Source organism: Lepidochelys olivacea (assembly GCF_965140295.1).
Source record: "Lepidochelys olivacea isolate rLepOli2 genome assembly, chromosome: 1".
In the NCBI taxonomy this organism is placed as follows: domain Eukaryota; kingdom Metazoa; phylum Chordata; order Testudines; family Cheloniidae; genus Lepidochelys; species Lepidochelys olivacea.
This window is the reverse complement of record NC_140411.1, coordinates 119,067,803-119,092,055: the sequence shown is the minus strand read 5'-3', so window position 1 is coordinate 119,092,055 and position 24,253 is coordinate 119,067,803. Positions and strand designations below refer to the sequence as shown.

At 44.6% G+C, this 24,253-nt stretch overlaps 1 protein-coding gene across 4 annotated transcripts in view; it reads left to right on the top strand.

Annotated features, from left to right (window-relative positions):
• Window positions 1-24,253, top strand: part of MAP4K4 (mitogen-activated protein kinase kinase kinase kinase 4) — a 238,690-nt gene that overhangs the window by 142,774 nt on the left and 71,663 nt on the right. For all 4 annotated transcript variants that reach the window (XM_084616687.1, XM_084616686.1, XM_084616685.1 and 1 more), the window contains exons 5-9: window positions 5,131-5,241; window positions 8,139-8,229; window positions 13,922-14,052; window positions 17,053-17,107; window positions 22,042-22,120. In XM_084616687.1, coding sequence (XP_084472813.1) covers window positions 5,131-5,241; window positions 8,139-8,229; window positions 13,922-14,052; window positions 17,053-17,107; window positions 22,042-22,120 — 467 coding nt within the window. The remainder of the gene's footprint in view (window positions 1-5,130; window positions 5,242-8,138; window positions 8,230-13,921; window positions 14,053-17,052; window positions 17,108-22,041; window positions 22,121-24,253) is intronic.

Below are 24,253 nucleotides of genomic sequence, written 5' to 3'. Positions count from 1 at the left end.
ACCCATGGAAAGAAAATCTAAGGGAAAAAGAAGTTCAGGATAATTGCTAGTTTGTCAAAGAGACCATATTAAAGGCACAACTGCAAACTATCCTTTTGCAAAGGAAAAATGGGAAGAATAATAAGGCCAATATGACTCCATCAGCAGCTCTTTAATGACCTGAAAGTCAAAAAGGAATCCTATTAAAAAAAAAAATGGAAACATGGACAAATTGCTAAGGAGGAGTACAAAAGGATATAACAAGCATGTAGGGAGAAAATCAGAAGGGCTTGAAGAAGAAGAGGAGGAGGAGGAGAAGAAGAAAATGAGTTACACTTAGCAAGGGACCTAAAAGGTTCTTTTAAATACATTGGGAGCAAGAGAAAGATGAAGTAAAGTGGAGATCCTGTAGCCTGATCAATTATTGCTAGTGTGTATACTAGGATTGTTAATTCTTTAGCACAGGTTCTTCCCTTTCAGGTGGCTACACAGAAGTTTGTTGTTCGTTTCAGGATTTATGTGCCAGACAACAGAGATGATAAATATAAACATAAGCTTCACTTAACATCCAAATAAGTCGGCTCATTAATATAACCAAACAGCATAACGCATACAGAGAAATAGGTTTTAGGATGGATAGCATACTCACATATCCTTAAACATTATATAAAACAAAGCCGGAAGAATTCAGTCAGTGGAGTACATCGAAAGAAAGCAGGTCATGAACCAGTTGCTACTGTTTCAGGAACCTGATACACCCAAAATTTAGGGAACAAAGTCAGATCTTTTATACTCATCCTTTATGTGACCTTTCAGATACGTGCCCATTTTGACCCTTTCTGTGATCATAATGACCTTTATTTCTGCCCATTATTTATGTGGTATTCCAGATAACCATAATTCTAATTCTGATCACTGACCTCAGCAATTTGTGTCAATCAGTTTCTTACTAAATCATGTATATCAGGGCAGTCTAGGTGCCTAGTTACTATGTTACAAAATATTACCGAAGCCCCCAACTGTCCTGCTATATCAAGGTAACTTTGCAGGCATGCAGTGTACCTGTTTTTCTGCTGTGAACTTGTTTGTATGCAGAATGAGAAGGCACAACTTTATGTGCTGTGATTAAGTCCTGAGGCCTACTTTGGATAACTAAAAATCAAACATCACACTAGGCCTTACACTTCATAAATGCCTAATATCCCTCATATTTATGTTTTCTACTTTTCCTTAGCATGTTTCAAGTTAATAGCATTTCAAACCTATCAACACTATACCCCTGTAGTGTTGTTACAAAGGCAAAACAGGGCATAGGTTAACAGTCCTATACATAGCAGAGGAGGAGAGCTAATAACTAATCATATCAAGAAGCATGTTTTGCTTCAGTCCTCACTAAAAAGGTTAATGATGACTAGATACTCAACACAACATTAACAACAAGGGGGAAGGAACGCAAGCTAAAATAGGGAAATATCAGGTTAAACAATATTTAGATAAGTTAGATGTATTCAAGTCAGCAGGGCCTGATGAAATTTATCCAAGGGTACTTTAGGAGTAGCTGAAGCAATCTTGGGACAGTTATCTTTGAGAACTCATGGAGGCCGAGTGGGATCTCAAAAGAATGCAGAAGGGCAAACATAGTATCTGTCTTTAAAAAGAGGAACAAAGAGGACCTAGGGGATTGACCCAATCAGCCTAACTTTGATACCTCAAAAGATACTGGAACAAATTATTAAGCAATCAGTTGGTGAGCACTTAGAGGATAATAGGGTTTTAAGGAATAGCCAGCATGGATCTGTCAAAAACAAATAATGACAAACCAACCTTTACTGGATTTGTGGCGGGGGAGGAGAAACAGTAGCCGTAATAAATATTGTTTTTTGTAAGGCCTTTGACATTGTCCCACATGATATTCTCATAAGTAAAGTAGGGAAATGCCATCTAGATCAGTGGTTCTCAAACTATGTATGGGTCAGGACCCCAAAGTGGGTCGTGACCCCATTTTAATGGCATTTGCCAGGGCTGGCTTAGACTTGCTGGGGCTCGGGGCTGAAGTCCAAGCACCGCCACCTGGGGTCATGGAGGGATTCAGCTCTGGGTAGCAGGGCTCAGGTTACAGGCCTCCTGGCTTGGGCTAAAGCCCTTGGTCTTCAGCTTTGACCCCTTCCCTGCCCAGGGCAGTGGAGCTCAGGCTTTGGCTTTGGCTTTGGCTCTGGCTCCTGCTCTCCTGCCCAGGACACCGAGAATCAGGTGGACTCAGGCTTCGGTCTGCCCTCCTGGGGTCGTGTAGTAATTTTTGTTGTCAGAAGGGGGTCGTGGTGCAATGAAGTTTGAGAATCCCTGGTCTAGATGAAATTACTGTAAGGTTGGTGCACAACTGTTTGAAAGACCGTACTCAGAGTAGTCATCAATAAGGCTAAGATTTAGTCACAGGTATTTTAAGTAAAAGTCATGGACAGGTCATGGGCAATAAAAAAAAATAAAATAAAATTCACAGCCCGTGACTTGTCTATGACTTTTACTATAAACACCCCTGACTAAATATTAGCTGCCCCGGGGCCCCGCTGTTCTGGGGGGCCCTACTCGGGCTGCCCCCGGGGCCTTGCTGTTGAGGTGGTCCCCGAAGCCAGCTGCACTGGCCACTGCTCAAGTATTCCCCTGGATCCAGTTGCTGGGGTGGCCATGGGATCAGCCACACTGGCCACTGCCGCTGCAGAATTTCACAGAGGTTGCAGAAAGTCATGGAATCCGTGACGTCCGTGACAGGCTTGCAGCCTTAGTTATCAGTGATTTGCTGGCAAACTGGGAGGGCATATCTAATTTGGCCCACGGTCAGTCCAGGGTCAGTACTATTTAATATTTTCATTAGTGACTTGGAAGATGGAGGGGAGAGCTTGCTTATGAAATTTGCAGATGACATCAAGCTGGGAGGCTTTGCAAGCACTTTCAAGGACAGGATTAGAATTCAAAACAACCTTGATAAATTGGAGACTTGATCTGAAATTCAATAAAGACAAGTGCAAAGTACTTGACTTAGGAAGGAAAAATCGACATGGGAGGTAATTGTCGCGCTTTATTCAGTGATAGTGAGGCCTCAGCTGTCGTAGTGTCCAATTCTCAGCACCACGCTTTAGGAACGGTGTGAACAAATTGAAGAGAGTCCAGAGGAGAGCAACAAAAATGACAAAAGGTTTAGAAAACTTGACCTATGAGTGAAGGTTAAAAAAACTGGGCATGTTTAGTCTTGAGAAAAGAAGACTGATGAGGGCCATGATAATAGTCTTCAAATATATTAAGGGCTGCTGAAAGAAGACTCTGATCAGTTGTTTTCCATGTGCACTGAAGGTAGGATAAGAAGTGATGGGCTTAAAGTGGAGCAGGGGTCGGCAACCTTTCAGAAGTGGTGTGCCGAGTCTTCATTTATTCTAATTTCAGGTTTCGCGTGCCAGTAATACATGTTAACGTTTTTAGAAGGTCTCTTTCTATAAGTCTATAATATAGAACTAAACTATTGTTGTATGTAAAGTAAATAAGGTTTTTAAAATGTTTAAGATGCTTCATTTAAAATTAAATTAAAATGCAGAGCCCCCTGGACTGGTGGCCAGGACCCGGGCAGTGTGAATGCCACTGAACATCAGCTCATGCCATAGGTTGCCTACCCCTGATCTGGAGCAAGGGAGATTTAGGTTAGATGTTAGGAAAAACTTTCTAACTATAAGGGTAGTTGAGGTCTGGAATAAGCTTCAAAGGGATGTTGTGGAACCTCCATCACTGGAGGTTTTTAAAAACAGGTTAGACAAATATGTGCCAGGGATGGTCTACGTAAACATGGTCCTACCTCAGTGTAGGGGGCTGGGCTTGATGACTTCTATAGGTCCTTTCAAGCCCTACATTTCTATGATTCTGTGATAAGTAACTTTTTCCTTTCCCAGCTGGATAGTAACACGTTTCCTGCTAATGAGGCAGAGATACTGAGCTGCAAGAGAATGTTGCCTTGAAAATAAATCAGCACTTATGATTTCTCTTTTCTTTAATGCGTGTGGGATGTCCATAGCATAGCCACCTGCATTATCAGCACTATCTGCATTGCATTATTCTTCCCTTAACGTAACATTTTCATTCTGAGCCCTGATAACTGATAAGTATTTAAAATACAGTTAACTATTGTACAGCGTACAGTAAATTGAGTCTTGTAAGTTACTTTTCATGTGTGTATAGTTATGTTTAGTTAAAACATGTAGTACCTAGGATGAATCTAGCTTTCAGTAGTGCGAAAGATGTAAGACAGGCATGCACATGTTTTAGAATCAGCATACCTTAAATCCATTAGTTTCTAAATCAAATATTGGAAATCTCTAAGCGTGCTATGAACAGACGGAAGTTGGTTTTTAGTGCTTGGACAAGTAGAAAATATTTTAATGTTAAATGTTTTCATTTGAGTTTGCTTTGGGTAACAGTATCCAGCCCCTCAGGAAGCTGTGCATGCAAAACCAATAGCTGTTCCTGACGCTTGTAAATACAGGAGACGGATGTGATGGTGTGATCAGTTTAACTCTTTAGCACTAGGCTTGTTGAGCAGTGTTGTTAATTGAGAAAATCCAGATGCCCAGCATCAAATTACAGAGAAGAAATCAGCCATTGAAGATGAGCTAACCAATATGAGACATATTCCATAAACAGTAGACACTTGCTATAACGCCCTCTGCAATAGCGAACCTTGAGCTATAGCAAATGTGGTCCCTGGATTCCACCTCCAGCCCTGACCACTGTGGTGGTGGGGCTAAGAACTCCTCCCGCCTGGGGCTACGGTGGGGGACTGACAGTGCACTCCTCCCTGGGGCTGAAGGAGCTCTCTCTCGCAACCGCAGCCCCGTGCCAGAGGAGCTGTTTCCAAGTCATTTTTTCAGAATAGCCAGGGGTTGGTTGTAGTGAAAGGGGGTTCATTGTAGCAAGGGGGTACTGTAGGTCATAATAGAGACATTGGGTTTGGATCCACTCTCCATGTGGAGACATTAAACTTGACCATTGTCTTTGTGTGACATGAGCATTGTACTGAACATCACTGCGCCTGTACCCTTAGCTCTTTTGCTGCTGTACACAGATGTGAGTTTTTTGCTTAATACTGGCTTTGTCCTTATGTTTCTTTTGCAGCTTGTTATGGAATTTTGTGGAGCAGGCTCCATCACAGACCTTGTGAAGAACACAAAAGGGAACACTTTAAAAGAAGACTGGATAGCATATATCTCCAGAGAGATTCTCAGGGTGAGGAAGACAGTCTGTTGTGTCTGGAAAAAATACAATCCTATTTCTGTACTAACACAGGTACAACCCAAGAATGATGTCTAGGCTGAGCTTCTAGGAATAAAAGCCTTGAATAGCTGCTGTGTACTCCAATGGCAGTCTTGCTGAAAAGTGGATAACTGTGTCATGAGAAACCAGTTTAGAGTTTGAGAACCATTTTCCATATCACTGTAGCACACTGACTAATATAACACCTCAATACCAGCAGTTACATAATAAAAAATGAGATTTAGGCTAACGCTTTCAGAAGTGCTCAGTACTGGCCTTACCATCGTTCCTCTTGAAGCCAGTGGGAGTTGAACGAGGCCAATACTGCATGCCTTTGAAAATACTACTCTTAATGTTTACACATGATTCTGTTCTCAAATCACGCGTAAGGCAGAATACAAACTGGTGTGTTCAATTAGGCACCTCTGTTACTGGAGTACAGTACTAAGGCCTGGTCTACACGTGAGTGGGGAATCGATCTAAGATATGCAACTTCAGCTATGGGAATAGTGTAGCTGAAGTCGACGTATCTTAGATCGACTTAGAATCACTTACTTCGCTTCCTCGCAGCACGGGATCGACGGCCGCCGGTCCCCCGTCGACTCTGCTTTCACCTCTCACAGTGGTGGAGTTCCGGAGTTGACGGCAGAGCGATCGGGGATCGATGTATTGCGTCTACACTAGACGCAATACATCGATCCCCGATAGATCGATCACTACCCGCCGATCCAGCGGATAGTGCAGACATGGCCTAAAGAATTGTACTTTTTAGAAAGATGGCTGCCATCTACAGTAATTTGAAAAATGGAGATTTTTGGTTCATTACTTTTCAAGTCCAATTTCCCACTGCCACAAGTGAATAGTGCCTCTTGATTTGGCATTTGATTGCTACGCTGAGTGAAACTGGTCCAGCTTTCCATGATTAATTTAAAAAGCAAAAAGCCTCACAACCTTACCCTAAGTAAAGTATGTGAATAGAATTGCTCCAATAATAATCTCTGTAGTTAAGGGAATTATGTTAAAGAAAAGCATAAGTGGTACTTATATAAATCAGTACTTCTGGAATCCACATTTGATCGTTGTGCATTTGTACACTTCCAGCCGAGTGATTTTCAGGGAGATGAGGGAGCAAGAGAAGAATCTTGGCTTCCTGCCCTAACTCTGAGCGGTAGTGCAAATTGCTGCTGTTGGGCATTTGAGCACATTTTTTATTCTTGTTTACTAGCAAATAGGAATGTGGGTGACATGAATACCCAATGGCAGCTGTATTTTAGTCACATGGATAACTGACTTCAGTATTGGTCAAGCTAAATGTTACAATGTTAAAGTTACATTTGATCTACAACACTTATGAGACTTTATGTAAATTCTTTCTGAAGTGCAACATACAGTGTTATTCACATTCTAGGTTCCTATCAGGTAAGGATGTGAAGCCACACTCAGTGTATAATACAGAGAATGAAAGTTAGATGAGCTAGTGGGCTAAAGATTTGTGCAAGTGAAAACCTAGGGGAGAGTATACAAAATGCATTTTTGTATGCCAGGTGGTGGTGGGGCGACTGTTCAAAATTTGAATTGCAAGAAGTAATTAGTCTTTGACCTTTCTCTGTCCTCCTATTCCATCCCAAACACACATGTACTTTATCATATGATCAGATGTAAAGAGGTGAGAACACATGACTATCTTCCTGGCTGGTGCAGTGTGACATGAGGCTTTGCAAATTATTGTGCCAAGCCAGGGCAACCAGAAGCCTTAATTTTCACAGAACACAAATCTAACCTTAGTGTTAATGCCCAGCAGATGATGTCAAGGACATTAACCATTCATAGCATAACGTCTGCAAGGAGGAGTTCCAAACTGTATTGTTTGTCATACTTACCAACGGTTTAAAAAAAGAATAACCAAACTGGTAAATTGAGTTTTTAATGAAGAACATGTGTTAGAAAATACTGTTTTACAGCAACTTACTGCTCTTTTAACCTTCTGTAACTGTAACGTTAAAAAAATTAAAAATATGTGAGGGCAGCATGAGCAAGCAAGATGATGCCACTAGAGAGTATAATTTTCCAAACCGACTGCTGGAGAGAAACCAAAATCAAGTCAGTTGCTGAGACGTTTGTCTGTTGCTCCACAAATTGCAATAGACAGTAAAATACCACATACGTCTTGCTCCTTCTCCCCTCCACAGGACTTGTACACTGTGATGCTTTGGGGCATGCATCCAGGTGCTGTATCCACAAAAAGCACCATCTGCCAGTAGGTTTTGTTTCCTTTGGAAAGTATCATGCTTTTTTTTTTTAATGTGGTCTGTTTTGAAGGAGAATGATCAGAGATCAAATTTATGGAGGCTAAACAACAGAACTGTAACTTTGCAAGTGTGCTGTTGTCTGTTGCCAGTATCCTTTTACCCCCAAACATAAATTGTGTACCCCCTTTTCTTGTGAGATCTCTCACATTAAAATATAGGTGGGTTGGTTCATTTCCCACTCTAAATTCCCCATTCTTCTAAGGGTGACTCTGTGTGTGAAACTTCATGTCGTCTAAAACTAAATCTAAAACTTTGTCATCTAAAATTTCTTAAAATGTTGGACTTTATTTGTGTACAGTATGTGCACAACCTGAAGCCTTTCTCCTTGCTAGCTTATGAAAATGTAGGTGGGTGGCACACTGCCAGAAGTCTACTGTGGATCATGTTTCATGCATTCAGGACAGGACCCCAAGAGCCACTGGAGAATGGGGTGGGCTCTTTTTAAAACAGCTCTCAGAGTAACTAATTAAGTGTGTCTCCTGCGTCAACTCAGACGTTTTATGAGACTGTTGCTGCTAAGCTAAGAGCCTAAACCTAGATGTCTTCCTTTTTTAAATGAAGGGATTGGCACATCTTCATGCCCACCATGTGATTCACCGGGACATCAAAGGGCAGAATGTATTGTTAACAGAAAATGCAGAGGTGAAGCTTGGTAAGTAGGCAAGCATGTTCGCTTCCTGGTTTGTTTGTTTTTTGTATGTTCCCTAACTTTATTTGATCTCTTAGGAGTGTGGCATGCTCCTTAGTACAGTAATATATCCTGTGTCATTGCTGCAGTCTGAGTCAGGACACTGGCCTTATTCCCTCCCCGTCTCTCAAGGAATGCAGGGATTCTTAGGGTTGTTGCTGGAGATTGTTGGCTCTCATACCAAAATCAGTGGGTAGATCACTCCATGTCCTTCACTTATTCTTTGTATGGCTCTGCGGGTCAGCTTAGAGCCAGAATTGGTTCTGCTTCCATTGAATTTGGGCTTAGAAGCCAATGGCACAAAATTATAGGATGTGGTGGGTGTCTTTCTTTGTTTCTGCATTCAATTAAAGAAGTGTTGGCTGTTCAGGCTCCAGACCCAAACATCTACGTAATGTGTAACAGCACTCACAATTGGTCTGTGGCAGAAAGTCTAACATGGGTCCAGCCCTGGAATGCCCATTTGGAACATTTGAACCTATTATCATTCCTAGCTACTTTGGTTCCAGACAGAGGAGGTCACATGAGGTCTGTTCTTTTATCCCTATCACCAACCAATTACAAATTAATTTCTCAGACATGTACTGTGTAGTTAGTGGTTTACACATATTGAGGTTTAAATATGTTTGTTTTGATACTCGTCCTCCAGGCTCCAAGTGGGTGGGACACTTCCATGCTGATTTATTTTGCCTCTTTCAGTTACGCCGAGTGTTTGTTGTACTGTAAGGTGGCCACCTTTCATTTGGTGAAATACAGACCCAAGTTCAGGACCTCCCACCCAGCCCACACCCCTTATATCATGCCTTGTACTTTCTTTTTAGATGGCACTCTGAAAGATGTCTTGTCTGCTGGGATGGAAGTGTTCTGGGGAGCTACCCATTCCTTGGTCCTCTAAGCAGGACACAGCAGCTCCTGTACTGTTGTTTCAATAGGGCTTGTCCACACAGGTTTTGCACTGATTTAACTAAATTGGTAGAAAAACAGATTTAGTTAAATGAGTGCAACACCTAGTACGAATGCAGTCACACCATATGAAGGGGTTTGTATCTACATAGTTTGGTGCATTAAATTTACGTCTACCAAAACAAGTTATACTTGTATAACCATGTCCGTACAAGGGCAATTGCATGAATTTAATGAAATGGTTTTTCTCCCAATTTAATGAATCAGTAACTGCAAAAGCTGTGTGTAGATGAGCCCTGAATTAGTACTTTTTTCTTCGAGTGCTTGTTCACGTCCATTCCACATTAGGTATGCGCACGCCACGTGCACGAGCATCAGAGACATTTTCCCTTAGCGGCTCCCGGCGGGGCCCCCCTAGTGGCGCCACTACACCGTGCATATATACCCCTGCCGGCCCAACCCCCTCCAGTTCCTTCTTACCGTCTGTGGCAGCGGTTGGAGCAATGCCCCCCCCCAACCTCCCCCCTCTCAGAAGAGCAGTCCCTTAGCCTTTTCAGAGCAGCTGTTATCAGTTACTTAACATACCTTTATTGTGGACACTTAAGTGATTAGGTGCTTGGAGGCTTCCCGCACCCCCTACAGGGCATGAGGGCTTCAAGGCTTGTGCCACGTGCCGCAAACCTATGCCAGTTAGTGACCCCCATGACTCGTGTCTACGTTGCCTGGGGGATGAACATCAAACTGAGTGGTGTAGGATGTGCAAGGCGTTTAAGCCAAAAACAAGGAAAGAAAGACTTTCGTTAAAAGCAGCTGTTGATGGAGGCTGCATTGCAGCCACTGGGCCCGGAGCGCCCGACACTGGCTCGGGCATCCTCGGTGCGTAGTGCCCCGGAGCCGTTGAGAGACCTGGCACTGGCTAAGCACCGTAAACTGTCGGTCCCAGAGTGCCAGACTAGGCCCCGGCACCGCTCATCCTCCCCGGTGCAGCCCCCGGCGCAGCCGAAAGGAAGGCGCCATCGTTCCCCACACAGGAGGCCAGCGCCTCCCAAGGCCCTGAGCGCCGATAAGAACAGGAAGGCTGCGGTACCAGCGCCGACACTGGTGGTCGCGGCAGCACAAGCCCCACCGAGCCCAGACTTAAGTGAGCTCAGTGTGGACGATGGGCTCGAGGGCATAACGGATCAGCCCTCCACGCCTGGCACCTTTGAGGCTGCAAAGGACCTCATCGAGCTGTTGGCGGTGAGCCCCCTCCGGCACCCATGCCATGGGTGCCGTCGAGGGGTAAGCCAGCAATGGTGTGCTGCTCGAGGACAGTGTCCCGGCACCACTCATGGAGTTGGTCCCAGTCGAGCTCCAACTCCGTGGACTCACAGTTACCAGCTACCCAGAAGGAGGTCACAGCACCGGGAGTGGGTCGGCGTGAGGAAGCACCGGAAAGGGCACACCGCTCTCTGGCACCACCTAGAGACCAGCAGCGGAAGGAGTCGAGACGGCCCTACCCAGAGGACTCCTGCAGACAGTCCCGGTCCAGGGAACACCGGCACCGGTCCCCATCCAGATCCTGGTCCTGGTCCTGGGGATACCGGAACCACTCCCGCTCAGCCAGGAGCCACTCGTTCTCCCGCCGGTCCACATCATGGGCACCGCTGTGGCCATCACGATCGGCGTCGCCGCAGCCCGGCGCCGACTCCGGCCGCTATAGCTACCCGCACCGGGCCCCGGGACAGCAGAGACCTTCAGGTGGGCTAGCAAACTCAATGGGGGCTGCCAGGCCATTGGCCCTTCTGAACCCCCTGGGCCTATCAGGAGCGCCAAGGGGCCCCATCCAGGGCAAGTTACTCGGTGCAGCAGTCCCGGTCCCCGTACTGATGCCAGACAGTGCCGGAGGCTACAGTATCCGGGCCTCCAGCATCCGCCCCAGGATAAACCGGAGAGCCTGGCACCGAGTCTGGTGCCATCCCATGGACTCCTGCCCGAGCCGGAGGCCCTTCCCATGGGAGAAGGGGAGCAGGAGGACCAGCCAGAGGGGGTCGAGCAGCAGCTAACCTCCTCGTCATCCTCAGATGAGGTGGGGGCGGGTACAGCAGTGTCCGACCCTCCACCGATAGACCATAGAGCCCACCAGGAGTTGCTGCGTAGGTTCGCCCAGAACTTGGGGCTGCAGGCCAAGGAGGCGGTTGAGCAGGAGGACCCCATGGTGGACATTTTGAGCCCCGAAGGTCCATCCAGAATAGCGCTCCCGCTCATTAAGACCATTCAGTCCAACTATAAGACCATATGTCAGACCGCAGCCTCCAGCGCTCCAACGGCCAAAAAAGTGCAGCGTAAATACTTTGCCACATCTAAGGGCTGTGAGTTCCTGTTCTGCCACCCAAGTCCATGCTCTCTAGTGGTCTCAGCGGTAAACAAAGGGGAGTGCCATGGACAGCGGGCCCCGGCCCCTAAGACCAAGGAGACAAAACACCTGGATCTTTTTGGCAGAAAGGTGTACTCATCTGGGGGCCTTCAGCTGAGGATTGCGAACCAGCAGGCCATCCTCAACAGGCACAATTCCAACTCCTGGGCGGCGGTGGGGAAGTTTAAGGACAACCTCCTGCAAGGTCCCCAACAGGAGTTCACGGCCCTGGTGGATGGGGGCAAGGCAGTAGCCAAGACCTCTCTCCAGGCCTCCCTGGATTCAGCAGACGTGATGGCCAGAACAATAGCATCAGGGGAGGTCATGAGGCGCTCGGCGTGGCTCCAGGAGTCAGGCCTGCCTCCCAAGGTCCAGAGTACACTTCCCTTCAAAGACCTCCCCTTCAAAGGGTCCAGGCTCTTCTCGGACCAGACAGACACGAGGCTGCACAGTCTTAAGGACACGCAAGCTACGCTTAAGTCGCTGGGTATGCACACCCTGACAACCCAGAGAAGCCCTTTAAGCAGCAGCCTCCCCCTCAGCGTCAGTACCAGCCTCGCCATAGGCATGAGCCTTACCGTAGGCAAGGCAGGGATAAAGGGCGACGGCGCAACAACAACAACAACAGTAACAATAATGTGCTGGGCCAGGACCAAGGCCAGCACAAACCCCAGCCGGGCACTAAGCCAGGCTTCTGAAGGTGCTCTTGAGGACAGCATACCAGACCAGTCACCGGATCTGTCCCTTTGTTTCCTGACCCGCCTGTCCCGTTTCTCCTGTGTGTGGTCCAACATTACGTCAGACTGTTGGGTCTTACGCATGGTGTGGAATGGGTACTCGCTGCAGTTCTCCTCCCTCCCACCCCCCTTCCCCATCCCTCTTCAGGGACCCCTCTCACGAGCATCTCCTAGAGAAGGAAGTCTGCTCGCTGCTAGAGGTGGGGGCGGTAGACACGCTGCCGCACAGCCTAAGGCAGGAGGGGTTCTACTCCTGGTACTTTCTCATCCCCAAGGCCAAAGGGGTCTTCGCCCCCATCCTAGACCTGCGCAGGCTCAACAAGTTCCTGGTCAAGGCCCGGTTCCGTACGATCTCTCTGGGCACCATCATCCCTTCCCTGGATCCGGGGGACTGGTACGCTGCCCTCGACATGAAGGACGCGTACTTTCATATCGCCATCCACCCAGCACATCGGCAGTTCCTACGCTTCACCGTGGGCCAAGAACATTACCAGTTTGCAGTTCTCCCGTTAGGTCTAGCCGCAGCCCCATAGGTGTTCACGAAGTGCATGGCGGTGGGGGCGGCCTTCTTACAGAGGCAGAGAATCCCGGTGCACACCTTCACAACCCACTACTCAGTCAACCAGCAGGCCAGAGAAGACGCGGCAGTTGGCAGAGCGGTCCTTCGAGCAGTTGTTCCGTGACTCCTACCCTCCTCCAGAGGTAAGCTTGTAATTCACCTAATGTGGAATGGACGTGAACAAGCACTCGAAGAAGAAAAAACGGTTACTTACTTTCTTGTAACTGTTGTTCTTTGAGAGGTGTTGTTCACGTCCATTCCACCACCCACCCTCCTACCCCTCTGTCGGAGTCGCCGACAAGAAGGAACTGGAGGGGGTCGGGCCGGCAGGGGTATATATGCACGGCGCAGTGACGCCACTTGGGGGGCCCCGATGGGAGCCGCTAAGGGAAAAAGTTGCCGACACTTGTGCACGCGGCGTGCGCACAGCTAATGTGGAATGGACGTGAACAATACATCTCAAAGAACAACAGTTACAAGAAAGTAAGTAACCGTTTTTTTGAACTGCGCTCCACATTTGCTTCCCACTGTGCCTCATTCACATGTGTTAGGACAGGAAGCAGTCCCTGTGAGTAATACTTGATTTTCTGTCCTGAATTTTGGGCAGAGAGAGTGGAGGACCAATTGGTGGCCCAGCTGACTTGGTGGTGCTGCCACACCATGAGAGCATCTGTGGAAAGCAGGGTCACCCTGGATAAGCCAAGACACCCTGTCTCATGATTACTGGAGATAGCAAGTCTCCCTCTGCCCCCAAGACAATATGTTTGCATCCGTTTTCTCTGCTATGGGAAGGGTAGCTCCACAGATAATGGGAAGACTGTGCTGGCAGCCTAGTAAGAGGTCTTGAAGAGCTAGTTGTGTTTTGCTCTTTCTCCTGATTTTTGTGGTCCGATGCCTGAGGACACTGGCAAGTTTGAGTATTAACCTTAATGGTTTCTCCTGAACATGGCTCTCCCACCTGGATCTTCCACATGGGTTTATTTTCCAAATTATCTTAGAGAAGTAATCGCAGCATGTTTTTGCCCCCCTCTTACTTTATTTTAATCTTTTTTCCGCCCACAGTGGATTTTGGTGTTAGTGCCCAGCTGGACAGGACGGTTGGCAGGAGAAACACATTTATTGGAACCCCATACTGGATGGCTCCTGAAGTTATTGCCTGTGATGAAAATCCAGATGCTACTTATGATTACAGAGTAAGAAAGTTCTGTTTACACAGTAATAAAATAGTGACATCTATTGTCTAATAACCATGAGTGAAGGCAGTTCTTATATTTGTCTCTTTCATTGTCTCTGTGTATGGTTGTGAGAGTGATTTCTTGTAAAGGTAAATCTGTATAACGTGAATACAAAGAACAGATCATTACTAGATTATCATAATTAATAACACCGTATTTGTTACTTGTACTGCAGTAGCTCCTGAGAGCCTCAGTCAAGGACAGAGACCTCCTTGTGCTAGGCACTGTTCAAAATGGTGTAGAAAGAGTCTAGCAAGAAATTTTGTTGTTTTCAATTTCTATGAATATCTTAGCATTTTAATTTGTTTAATATATCCTGCTTATTGTGATAATCTCAGAACAATACATTTTAACACTTGCCTTAAATAGAGCCCCCAGCTCAAATGCATCTTTTTGCCAGAATAGAAGCGTTAAATTACAATGTAATACAGAAGGAGCTGGTTAAAGCATGTGCTGTCCTGGTTTGAGAGATCATCTGAATGTTAATCACTGTGGCTGGGCACGGCTCTCCACTTTTATCTTTCTGCACAAATGGCTTTACCACCTCTTGTTTGTAACCCACATCATGTAGTTTATTTTTGTTATATCAGCCACCACCCCTGTGCAGCAATTCTATTTACAGTGACATACAATCATCATCCCCTTTTGCCAGGGAGAAGAGAGCTCCTCCACACAGAGATCTCCCTTTGTTAGCCTTGCTGGCCTTTCTGTCTCCCTCTCTTGCACTTCCTTCCTGTGCTCCTTTTTTATGCTTACTGTTAATGGGCTAATTATCTCCTTATTTCTCCCCAGCTGATGCTGCTCTAGTAACTAGTCACTCCTTCCCCCTGGCGTGGGGGAGCTACTTGGATTTATAGTGACCAGAGTGATGGTTCATCTGCTTGTTTTCAGCACTCTGTCACAATCACATAGAAGATTTATCCATCAAACAATATATTTCTCCAAAAATTAATTGGACACAACTGGTCCTTCACTGAGCTGCAAACATCAAATCTAACCTCCCTAAAAGTAAAATTGGCTTGATGGTATTTGCACCAACAGTTCTTTTTGTTTTTGTCACATCTTCTAAAGCTAAATTCCTTGATAGAAGCTTTCTGGGAATCTCCCAAGTACCTTATAGCTTGTTTCAGGGAGCCACAAGAGAGGGAATAAAATATGAAATGTGTTTTTAATCTTTACTCAGACTAATGCATCTCTTCAAGCATTAAAACTAGGAGAGGTAGCTAGGAAATGTGAAAGTCTGATTATCGTTACATCAAGAGCATTGGAGCTAGTGAATTGGGGTTGATATTCATGTTAGATATATGAATGTCCATGGTTGATATTATGCATACCTGAACATCTAGCTAGGATTGAGCCCATATTTCTTGACTAATAACTTTAGATATTCCTTGTCCTGATTGAGGTCTGTGAAAAAATGTAATCCCTTTCAGGGTGGAGTTGATAAGACATAAGGATAAAGGTTAAAGTAAGATAACAGACCTCAATAGATAGAAATTATTCTGAGGGGGAGAAAACCTCCAAACTAATCTACATGTTTAATAATTAACGGGGATCAAATGTAAGCAATTCCATGAGGTGTACAAAGCCTGTGATTTACGCTTATGTCTCTTAAAACGCTCCCTTATTGCTCCTGATGTGAAGTGGAGGTACTTCACATGGAGATATCTCAATATCCTCCTATTACATATTCTTTTTCTTAGAAAATTAGTGTTTTACAAGCTTAATTTAATTATTGCAACTGATGGGTTGAGCCAGAAGAAACTGGTGTCTGGTTGGGAAGCTTCTGGGGTCTGAAAATGCAGTTGTTCTATTGCTTGGAGCTAATGGTGAGCACAGAGAAGAGTTTGTTCACCCATTCCAGTATGTCTTCCCATATTCTAAAAGGATTATCAACCTGGAAGCTGTGAGCACCATTTTCCTCAACAGTAGTTCTCTTCCCCACATCCCGAATGGGGATGATACGGTCTCCTGTCAGGACCTACTGTAGCCCCTTGAGCTCAGTTCCACTCCAGGACTGTTCAGCAGTTACTTATTCTTGGTGTTCCTATGGTGGAAGAGAATCTCTAAACCATAGTTCTGATTCAGCAGGGAATGCAGTTATCCTCTGGTCCTAGTGGCTATCCAGTGCTAATATCCTGAAAGATTTCCATTCCAGGATCCCCCTTGTGTGATGCCACAAATAATATGAGACTGCTGGAATGAGGTGCTCTGGCCACCAGGGTTCCAAGGGACAGTAGCTTCTTATTTTTCTTGGGCGCATAGCCGGTTGCCTGTGTCTCCTGGCATTAGGAATTCATGCTGCTATGTCATGTTCTAATTTTATTGGGCAACGTAAAGGTAGAGGTTTGGCTGAACTGCCAATAAGCAATGATGGGCTCAATTTTTTAAAAAAATCCGTATGTAAAAATACTATTAGATTATCAATAGCAGAAAAGAATTTTAAAAATCTAATTTTTAGAACTATTTTATTTAATGTTTTGTATGTCTGATAATGAACACATCTGAAAACTGACTTGTTGGTTTCACTTTTGCTTCTAGTCTATACATTTTCAGGGTCTCATATGCTAGGACAGGGCTGCAATGTTTGGATTGCAAATACTACCGGGGAATGTTCACCTCTTACAATAACTATATCCATGGGAAATATAATTTTTTACAGAACTTAACATTTGGGCAATTATGACCTAATTATGTCTTGAAATGTCCTAATATGAAAGTGTTTGTATACTATTAAGAACTTATGTATGCATAATTGTGTGTGTGTATAACATAAATACTGTATGGTATCATATTTAGCATTTTGTATTAGGATTAAAAGAAGAAAAGCCATTTTAAAAACTGTTGTTTAAATAACCTTGGTAGCTGTTTTTAGTTTCTTACCTGCAGTGCATTAGTAGATGCTGTTACCTAGTGTGACAAAGTGTACCTACTAACATATGGTCTCTTTCTCTGCAGAGTGACCTTTGGTCATGTGGCATTACGGCCATTGAGATGGCAGAAGGAGCTCCCCGTAAGTGATATGTGTGCTTTTTCTTAAGGGTTTATTAAGACAGAAACATATACTTCAAAGTTGTTGGTTGTAATCCAAACCCAGTTTTGAGGTTTCTGAAAATGCACTGATGGTGTATCTTTACTCCTTGGTTTTTCCTGCACCATAAATATAAAATTCTATAAATGGCAACTCTGTTGATAAAGATACTACAGTGTTAAAGCATTACTGTGCAGTGATTGTAATTGTAGTAGTATAATAGCAATGACAGGACTATTTGGAAGCCAATGGATCTGTAAACTTCCTGACCATGAGATATATTAGGCTTTGGAATTGTATCCACAGGGAAGTGGTGGAAGCCCTATTGCTTGGGATATTTAAACCAGACTGCGAGAAAAAAATGCTAAAAGTGTACTGGCTTGAAAAATCCTGCTCTGTCAGGGAGACAGACTGCATGGCTCAGCAGGTCCTTTCTATCTCTGATTTCCATGAGTCTGTGTAATGGTAACATTCTTCTTGAACTCTGAGACTTATCTATTTTAATCTCCTATTACGAATTGTTTTCGCTTTCATTGGACAAAGTAGAAGACTCTTGGAAGACAGTGGTTTAAATTATAACCTAGTTTTAATACTGTCAGTGAAGAACTTTTAAAAGCAGACTATTTGAGTATATTAAGCTGTCAAGTCTGATTTTTGAGTGGTAAAATTAAAAATGCCTAACTTTTCCATAGTGCTTTTTTCTCCCACATGTCCTCTGTGAAGATTAACAAAGCATAAAGTAATTATTTTACTTGTAAAACTGCAAATTGGCTTTTTTCCTACCACCATATTCAGACATTCAGGGGTGTTGACTTCTGTCTAGCCTCAAAATGGTAGCTTCATTGTAGCCTTCATGCTTACAACTCTGATTTTTAAATCTAACATACAGCTCACTGTTCTTATTCACATTCACGTTTTAAGAGATCTGATGGGTTTTTCTCATAATTGCACATTTGCATGGGTCCAAATCTACAGAGGCTTCTCCCAGGACAAATCGACTAGCACAAAACTAACAGCATTAGAACTACTGTTTGGCTATTAGTCTGCACGTAACTTCAGTTCTTTAGGTTTCTTAAACCACTTTTGGTTCAGAACATGTACATACTTTTTGCTCTTCATCCAGTGCTAGTCCCTGTTGTTTTCCACTGAAGGTTTACACATGTGCACTATGTATCCGGAGCCGGAGATTTGGGAAGTAGTAGCGTCTGTTGGTCCATGCTTATGCCCCTGGCTAGCCTCATGGTTTTGTCTGAGGTGACAAAGGGAGAGGCAGACCGGTCACATCACCAGTTTCTTCTTACTGTTGCATGGTCCGGGTTGGAATTATTAGTGTCCTCTTGCATGTGATGCACCTTAAAATACACAATTGAACATAGTTTTTAGAGTAGTTTACTGTTTCTATTGTTTTTATAGTAGTTTGCTAGTTTTAGGAGTAGAATTGGGGTTCTTCCTGGAGAGTTTTATTCTGCGTGGACCCTCCCACCCATACTCACGTGTGGATACTGGACTATGCTGAAAACCTCAGGCTTTAAAATCTGTGCCTCCTGCCTGCATTCCTTCTCGGTCTGCGACGAACATCAACACTGCCTCTACTGCTTGGGGAAAGCCCACATTGCATCCAGGTGCAGTATCTGCCAGTGCTTCCCCAGCCGTACCCGAGAAGGTTGAGCTCTCTGCTTCCGGAAGCCCCTCATGGAAGTCGTCATGAGACCTCATTCAGACCCTGGCTGGGTAGCCTCCACTTTACATGGGTCTGGTGCTGCCAGGAGTGCGCCTCCAGCTACGGAGTCTGAAGTCAGCACTGGTGGTACCACCGCTATGGACCATGCGCCAGGGTCTAGCCGGGAGGTAAGGAAGCATGTGGTACTCTTCCTTCCAGTGTTGGATGGACCTGTGACAGGTTTGTGTGGGAGTCCCCTTTCTCCCATCTTCCCTAGACAGGGTGATCGTCATTGACACATCCCTCGTAGGATGCGGAGTGCACACAGGAGATTACATGACAGAGAGAACATGGACCCCTTGGGAATCCACAATGCACATCAACATTCTGGAACTCCGGGCTGTAAGGAAGGCATGCTCTGTATTTCTCCCATCCGTCCATCCCCATCGTATTCTTATCATCTTGGACACCACCACCACTTTTTACCACATCAACAAACAAGGGTGCACAAAGTCAACTGCTCTCTGTACTGAGGTGGTCAACCTCTGGAATTGGTGCATCACCCACCAGATCCTGTTATCTTCAGCCTACCTCCCAGGGACTCAGAATGTGATTGCAGACTCTCTCTCAGCAGACAATTTGTGATTGATCATGAGTGGGAACTCCATGACACCGTAGTATGTGATATCCCCCACCAGTGTGGGGATTCTGACCAGGGACCTTTTCAACTCTGCCATCAACAACAAATGCAGCGCTTATTGCTCCAGGGGGGTAGTGGTCCCTTCCTTCAAGGTGATGCGCTCATACTCTGCTGGTTGGACCAGATTAACAATGCCTTCTCCCCTCTACCACTCCTGCCACGAGTACTCCACAAGATCAGGCGCGTCAGAGCAATGGTTATCTTGATTTTCCCATGCTGGCCCAGGCAGTTTTCTTTTCCAACCTACATCACGTGTCAGCCCCGTCCCTACTTTCTCCAAGCTACTGAGGCAGCGCCACAACAGGATCAGATATGCAGATGCTTCACCTCAGGGTGTGGTATTTGGATGGGCATATTCTCTAGAATGGGTGTGCCCATGAGAGGTGCAAAACATCCTCTTGAGCAGCAGGAAAGAGTCCACTAGGCATTCCTAACAGGCCAAGTGGAACTGCTTCACCCCCTGGGCCCAACAGAAGGGGCTTTCCCCAGAAGAGGTGCCAATTCCCCTATTTTTGGATTACCTCCTGCCCTTGAAGGCTTTGCATCTCTCCCTCAAGATATATCTAGCTGCAGTTAGTGCCTTCCACTCCCCACCATGGAGGGACACTTCATATTTACACACCCATTGACTTTTAGGTTTCAGAAACGCCCCATCACACTCTACAGCCTATTGCTCACCAGTGGGACGTTAACCTCGTTCTGTTGGCACTAATGAAACAGCCCTTCGAGCTGCTGGCTTCATGTTCTATGTCCCTCCTTTCCATGAAAGTTGCTTTCCTTGTGGCTGTCCCTTCGGCGAGAAGGGTAGGTGAACATGTGGCCATGATGGCAGACCCTCCTTTCACCACTTTCCATTAGGATAAAGTCTCTCTGAACCTACACCCCAAATTTCTGTCAAAGGTCGTATCCAAGTTTCATCTGAACCAACCCATCCACTTACCTGCTTCCTTTCCGAAGCGTGATGCCTCAGAAGAGGCATGACAACTTCACTCCTTCGACACGATTAGGCTTTGGCCTTCTACCTGCAGAGGACAAGACCAATCAGGAAATCTCCTAGTTTGTTTATTGCTATAGTTGAGAGAGTTAAAGAACAGGCAATCTCCACACAGAGCATATCTAAATTAATTTCGGGGTGCATTGCCTTGCATTGTGCTATCAGCTGTCAGGATTGCCTCCTCCCCCAGGGTGAGAGCCCCTTCCATGAGAGCCCAGGTTTCGACCATGGTCACCCTCTAAGTTGTGCTGCTTCAGGACATATGTAGGGTGGCCACGTAGAATTCAGTACATACCTTCTCTACGCATTACATCTGGGTGCAGGACTCCGCTATCGACGCCTTATTTGGCACGGCTGTCCTCCACTCAGCCATTCCATCCTCATCCTCGCACCTCCTCTGATGTAGGTCCTGCTTGTTAATCACCCTCACTGGAATATAGATAGGGACTAGGAGGTTACTAACCTGTAATTGGAGTCCCTTCAAGATTTGTGGTCCCTATCTCTATTCCACTTCCTGCCCTCCTTCCCCTCCACTGCGGAGCCATTGGATTTGTAGGGGAGAAAGAACTGGAGTCATGGTCTGTTCACCTCATGGTTTCATCTGAGGCAATAAAAGGTGGGGTTGACCAACGGCACACGGGTGGACCAACGGACACTACTACTTTCAAAATCTCTCGGTCTAGACGCATGATGGAATACAGTGGAATACAGACAGGGACCATATATCTCCAGTTACAGGTAAGTAACTTCCTCTTGTTTTAATTAAATCTCTGTCACTGGGCTCCGTAACCTGTGTGTGCATTTCACTTGATTGGAATTGGTAATTGATATTACTTCATGCTAAACTGTTGGGTTCAGATTGGCCCCTCTTACAGAAGAACTCACAACAGGGTCTGTTGGGGGAAGGAAATGAGTCATAATGAACCCCTCACCGGTATCCTCTCTGGTCATTCCTTTAGGTTTGCTCTCCCTGCAGGAGAGGCTGAGAGATCCACTGCCAAGCATGGGAGATTAGGGCCATCTACACAGAGTCCTTTGCCTCCTACCATCTCTAGCCCTCAGCCCTTCCTTTTTCTCTTCACTCATTGGCAATGGTGTTCAGCTGAAGTTGAGATATCAGGATGTTCTCTTTTGCCACAGGGGCCCCTTGCTCCTGGCCTCATTTTGGCCCCCAACCTGCTCTATCTCTACCCCCGCCGCCTTTATGGACCCTGACACTACGGAGTGCCCTTGTGTTTGGAGAATGGTGTGGGGACAGTGCTCCTCCTTCCATGAGGGAGATGGAGATCTCTGCACAGAGGTCCCTTCCATGTTTGGATCTGAGTGGATAATCTCGGCCTTTATTTTTGGCCGCATTAAACTTGCAGTTAGGGGCAGAACTGTTGTCTTAACTTTTGCATTTCAGTTTAATTCTGCTTAATGTCATTCCCGTGTCCATCACATGTAGGGGTTGGTGATGGGGAAATGTCTATGAAAATGAAATAATCCTGAAGTGAAGACAGTGAAAATGCAGAATCACGAGACGTGGAAAAACAACTGAACAAAATTATATTTTTTTCCAGCCCTCTGTGACATGCATCCAATGAGGGCGCTGTTTCTTATACCCAGAAACCCTCCTCCACGTCTAAAATCCAAGAAATGGTATGTAGAGGCTCCTATGTTTTCTGTAGTCTGTTTCATTGTTTTCTTTACAACATAGCACTTTCTTATCTCTTATTTCATGGCATGCTTTTTTCTTACCATTTCCACAGAACTGTAAAATAATTTAAGCTGGCTAAAATCACTCTTTTTATTATCTTCTGCACTATTAAATCAAAGCACAAAATGAGATGTGCATTGATTATTTTTTAGCTCTATTTTTTTAGCGAAATTTTCTCTTTTGAATCATGAGACAAAAAATGAGCTGTTCTGTTGACAGAGCAGCATCATATTAAGGTGACAAATTATACCACAGCTCAAAGCCTAGACTTCTGCTGCATTTCTAATATGCAATATCTTTTCTAAGATACAGTATTATAAAGAAACAGGACAGCGCCATTGACTTCTAGATGTTGAGTTGAAAGGAACTATTAAAATTAATGAAGGCTTTTACTATAATTATTGCAAACGATTGAAATTGTTCTTCTTGCCAGCTGGGAATAATCCCTTAACAATATGGGATTTTCCTCCCCATTATTAAACACAACTGATTTGTATGAAGCAATAATTTTCACTAGAATGAGGGTTTATGTAGGTTGAAGATGAGAATCTTAAAATCCTCAATGAAAGCCTCAACATTAACCAAAGTAACGCTTTACTGTGCTTTCTTCTTAAGTGAAGGAAAAGTGTGTGTGTGTGTTTGTTTCATACAAGAAATATGCACTCTGTGAATGGAAATTGCATGACTATGAGGTTGAATGCTAGAGTCCTGTCAAAAAAGAAATTAGTAAAGTGATGTGACCAGTTACACTGATATATAAATAACATAATTTACTTTGTTGACTTGGTGCACTGGATCATTGTTTGGAATGACTTTCTCATACAGTAATTGACTAGTGGAGCATCTGTGTGAGTGTGTGTATTTTAAATAAACTTTTGTAAAACACAGAGTTTATGAATACATACCTATTCATATAGTTTTGAAAAAGGATGAAAAAATGTTTGTTTTAGATGTAAGCGTTACCTGTAGTGTTTATAACCCCAATATTGCCGCATTTTGCTAGTGAATAAGAATCAGAAAGTTAAATTGGCTAAAAACAGCAGTAGTAATGATACTGTTTTTACTTAGCAAGGTGAATGAAGGGCAAAAAGGAAACAGGATAAGGGATGAAAAATACAATTTTAAGCATTATTTTCACTCTGTTTCTAAAGTTTTGTTAGAAACAGAGGTAAGGAAAAAAAATTCAGTTATTTTTATCCTGAAAGTGTCTAAGAGTGCCTCATGTCCTCCTACACTACATAATCACCAGTTTCAATTATTTTGGTAATTTATTTCAGAATACCTGTCAGTAAGTATGTAAGTAACAATACAGACCCCCTGAGTCCAGGGATCCAGAGGGAGAAACAGCCTGATGCTGGGTCCCAGGTTTGCATGGAGTTTCCTGTGTGCTGCCTTCTTCCCTCAGGGCATGCTGGGAACTGCAGCTGCCAGGAACCCTTTAGCTCCCTCTCCTTCCCCCCAGCAGTGTCTTCTGTATGAAAGCTGGGTTCTGCCGAGTGGCCTCTAGTGATGCCACTCGTGTGGCCTCTAGTGATGGCTAGCAGCACTGCAGGGGAGGAAACGAAATTCTGCATGCGCAACGTTAATTTCTGCAAAATTCTGCATTGTACAGTGGCACAGAACTCCCCCAGGAGTACCATGGAGTAGTTACTACTTTAGCAAGATAATGTTCTGATTTACCAAACATGTATTCCTCATCCCTTTATCCATTAGACAGAGATGAATTGAATTCCATTACTAACTTCAATAGTTAAAACAGGGATTAATTTGGTCCTGTGTGCCCTGATTGAACAAATTATATGGCATTAAGTATTCAGAAAATGTTATTTTAAAAAATGCATAGTTATTCAGTTAAAAAAACAAAATGTTCTTCAATTCCTACAGACCTATCCCACTAAGCCAAGTGCATATAAAAACAGATTGGTATTACTTGCAATAATGGAAGAGTCCCCAAATTGTCTTGGCAGCATTCTTGTGGCTTTTTTGAAGACATCTATCTAAGACACCATTTATGCTGCTAGACAGAAACATGCTATTTTGGGAAACAGAACTGAAGGTTTTTGGACTAATGAGGA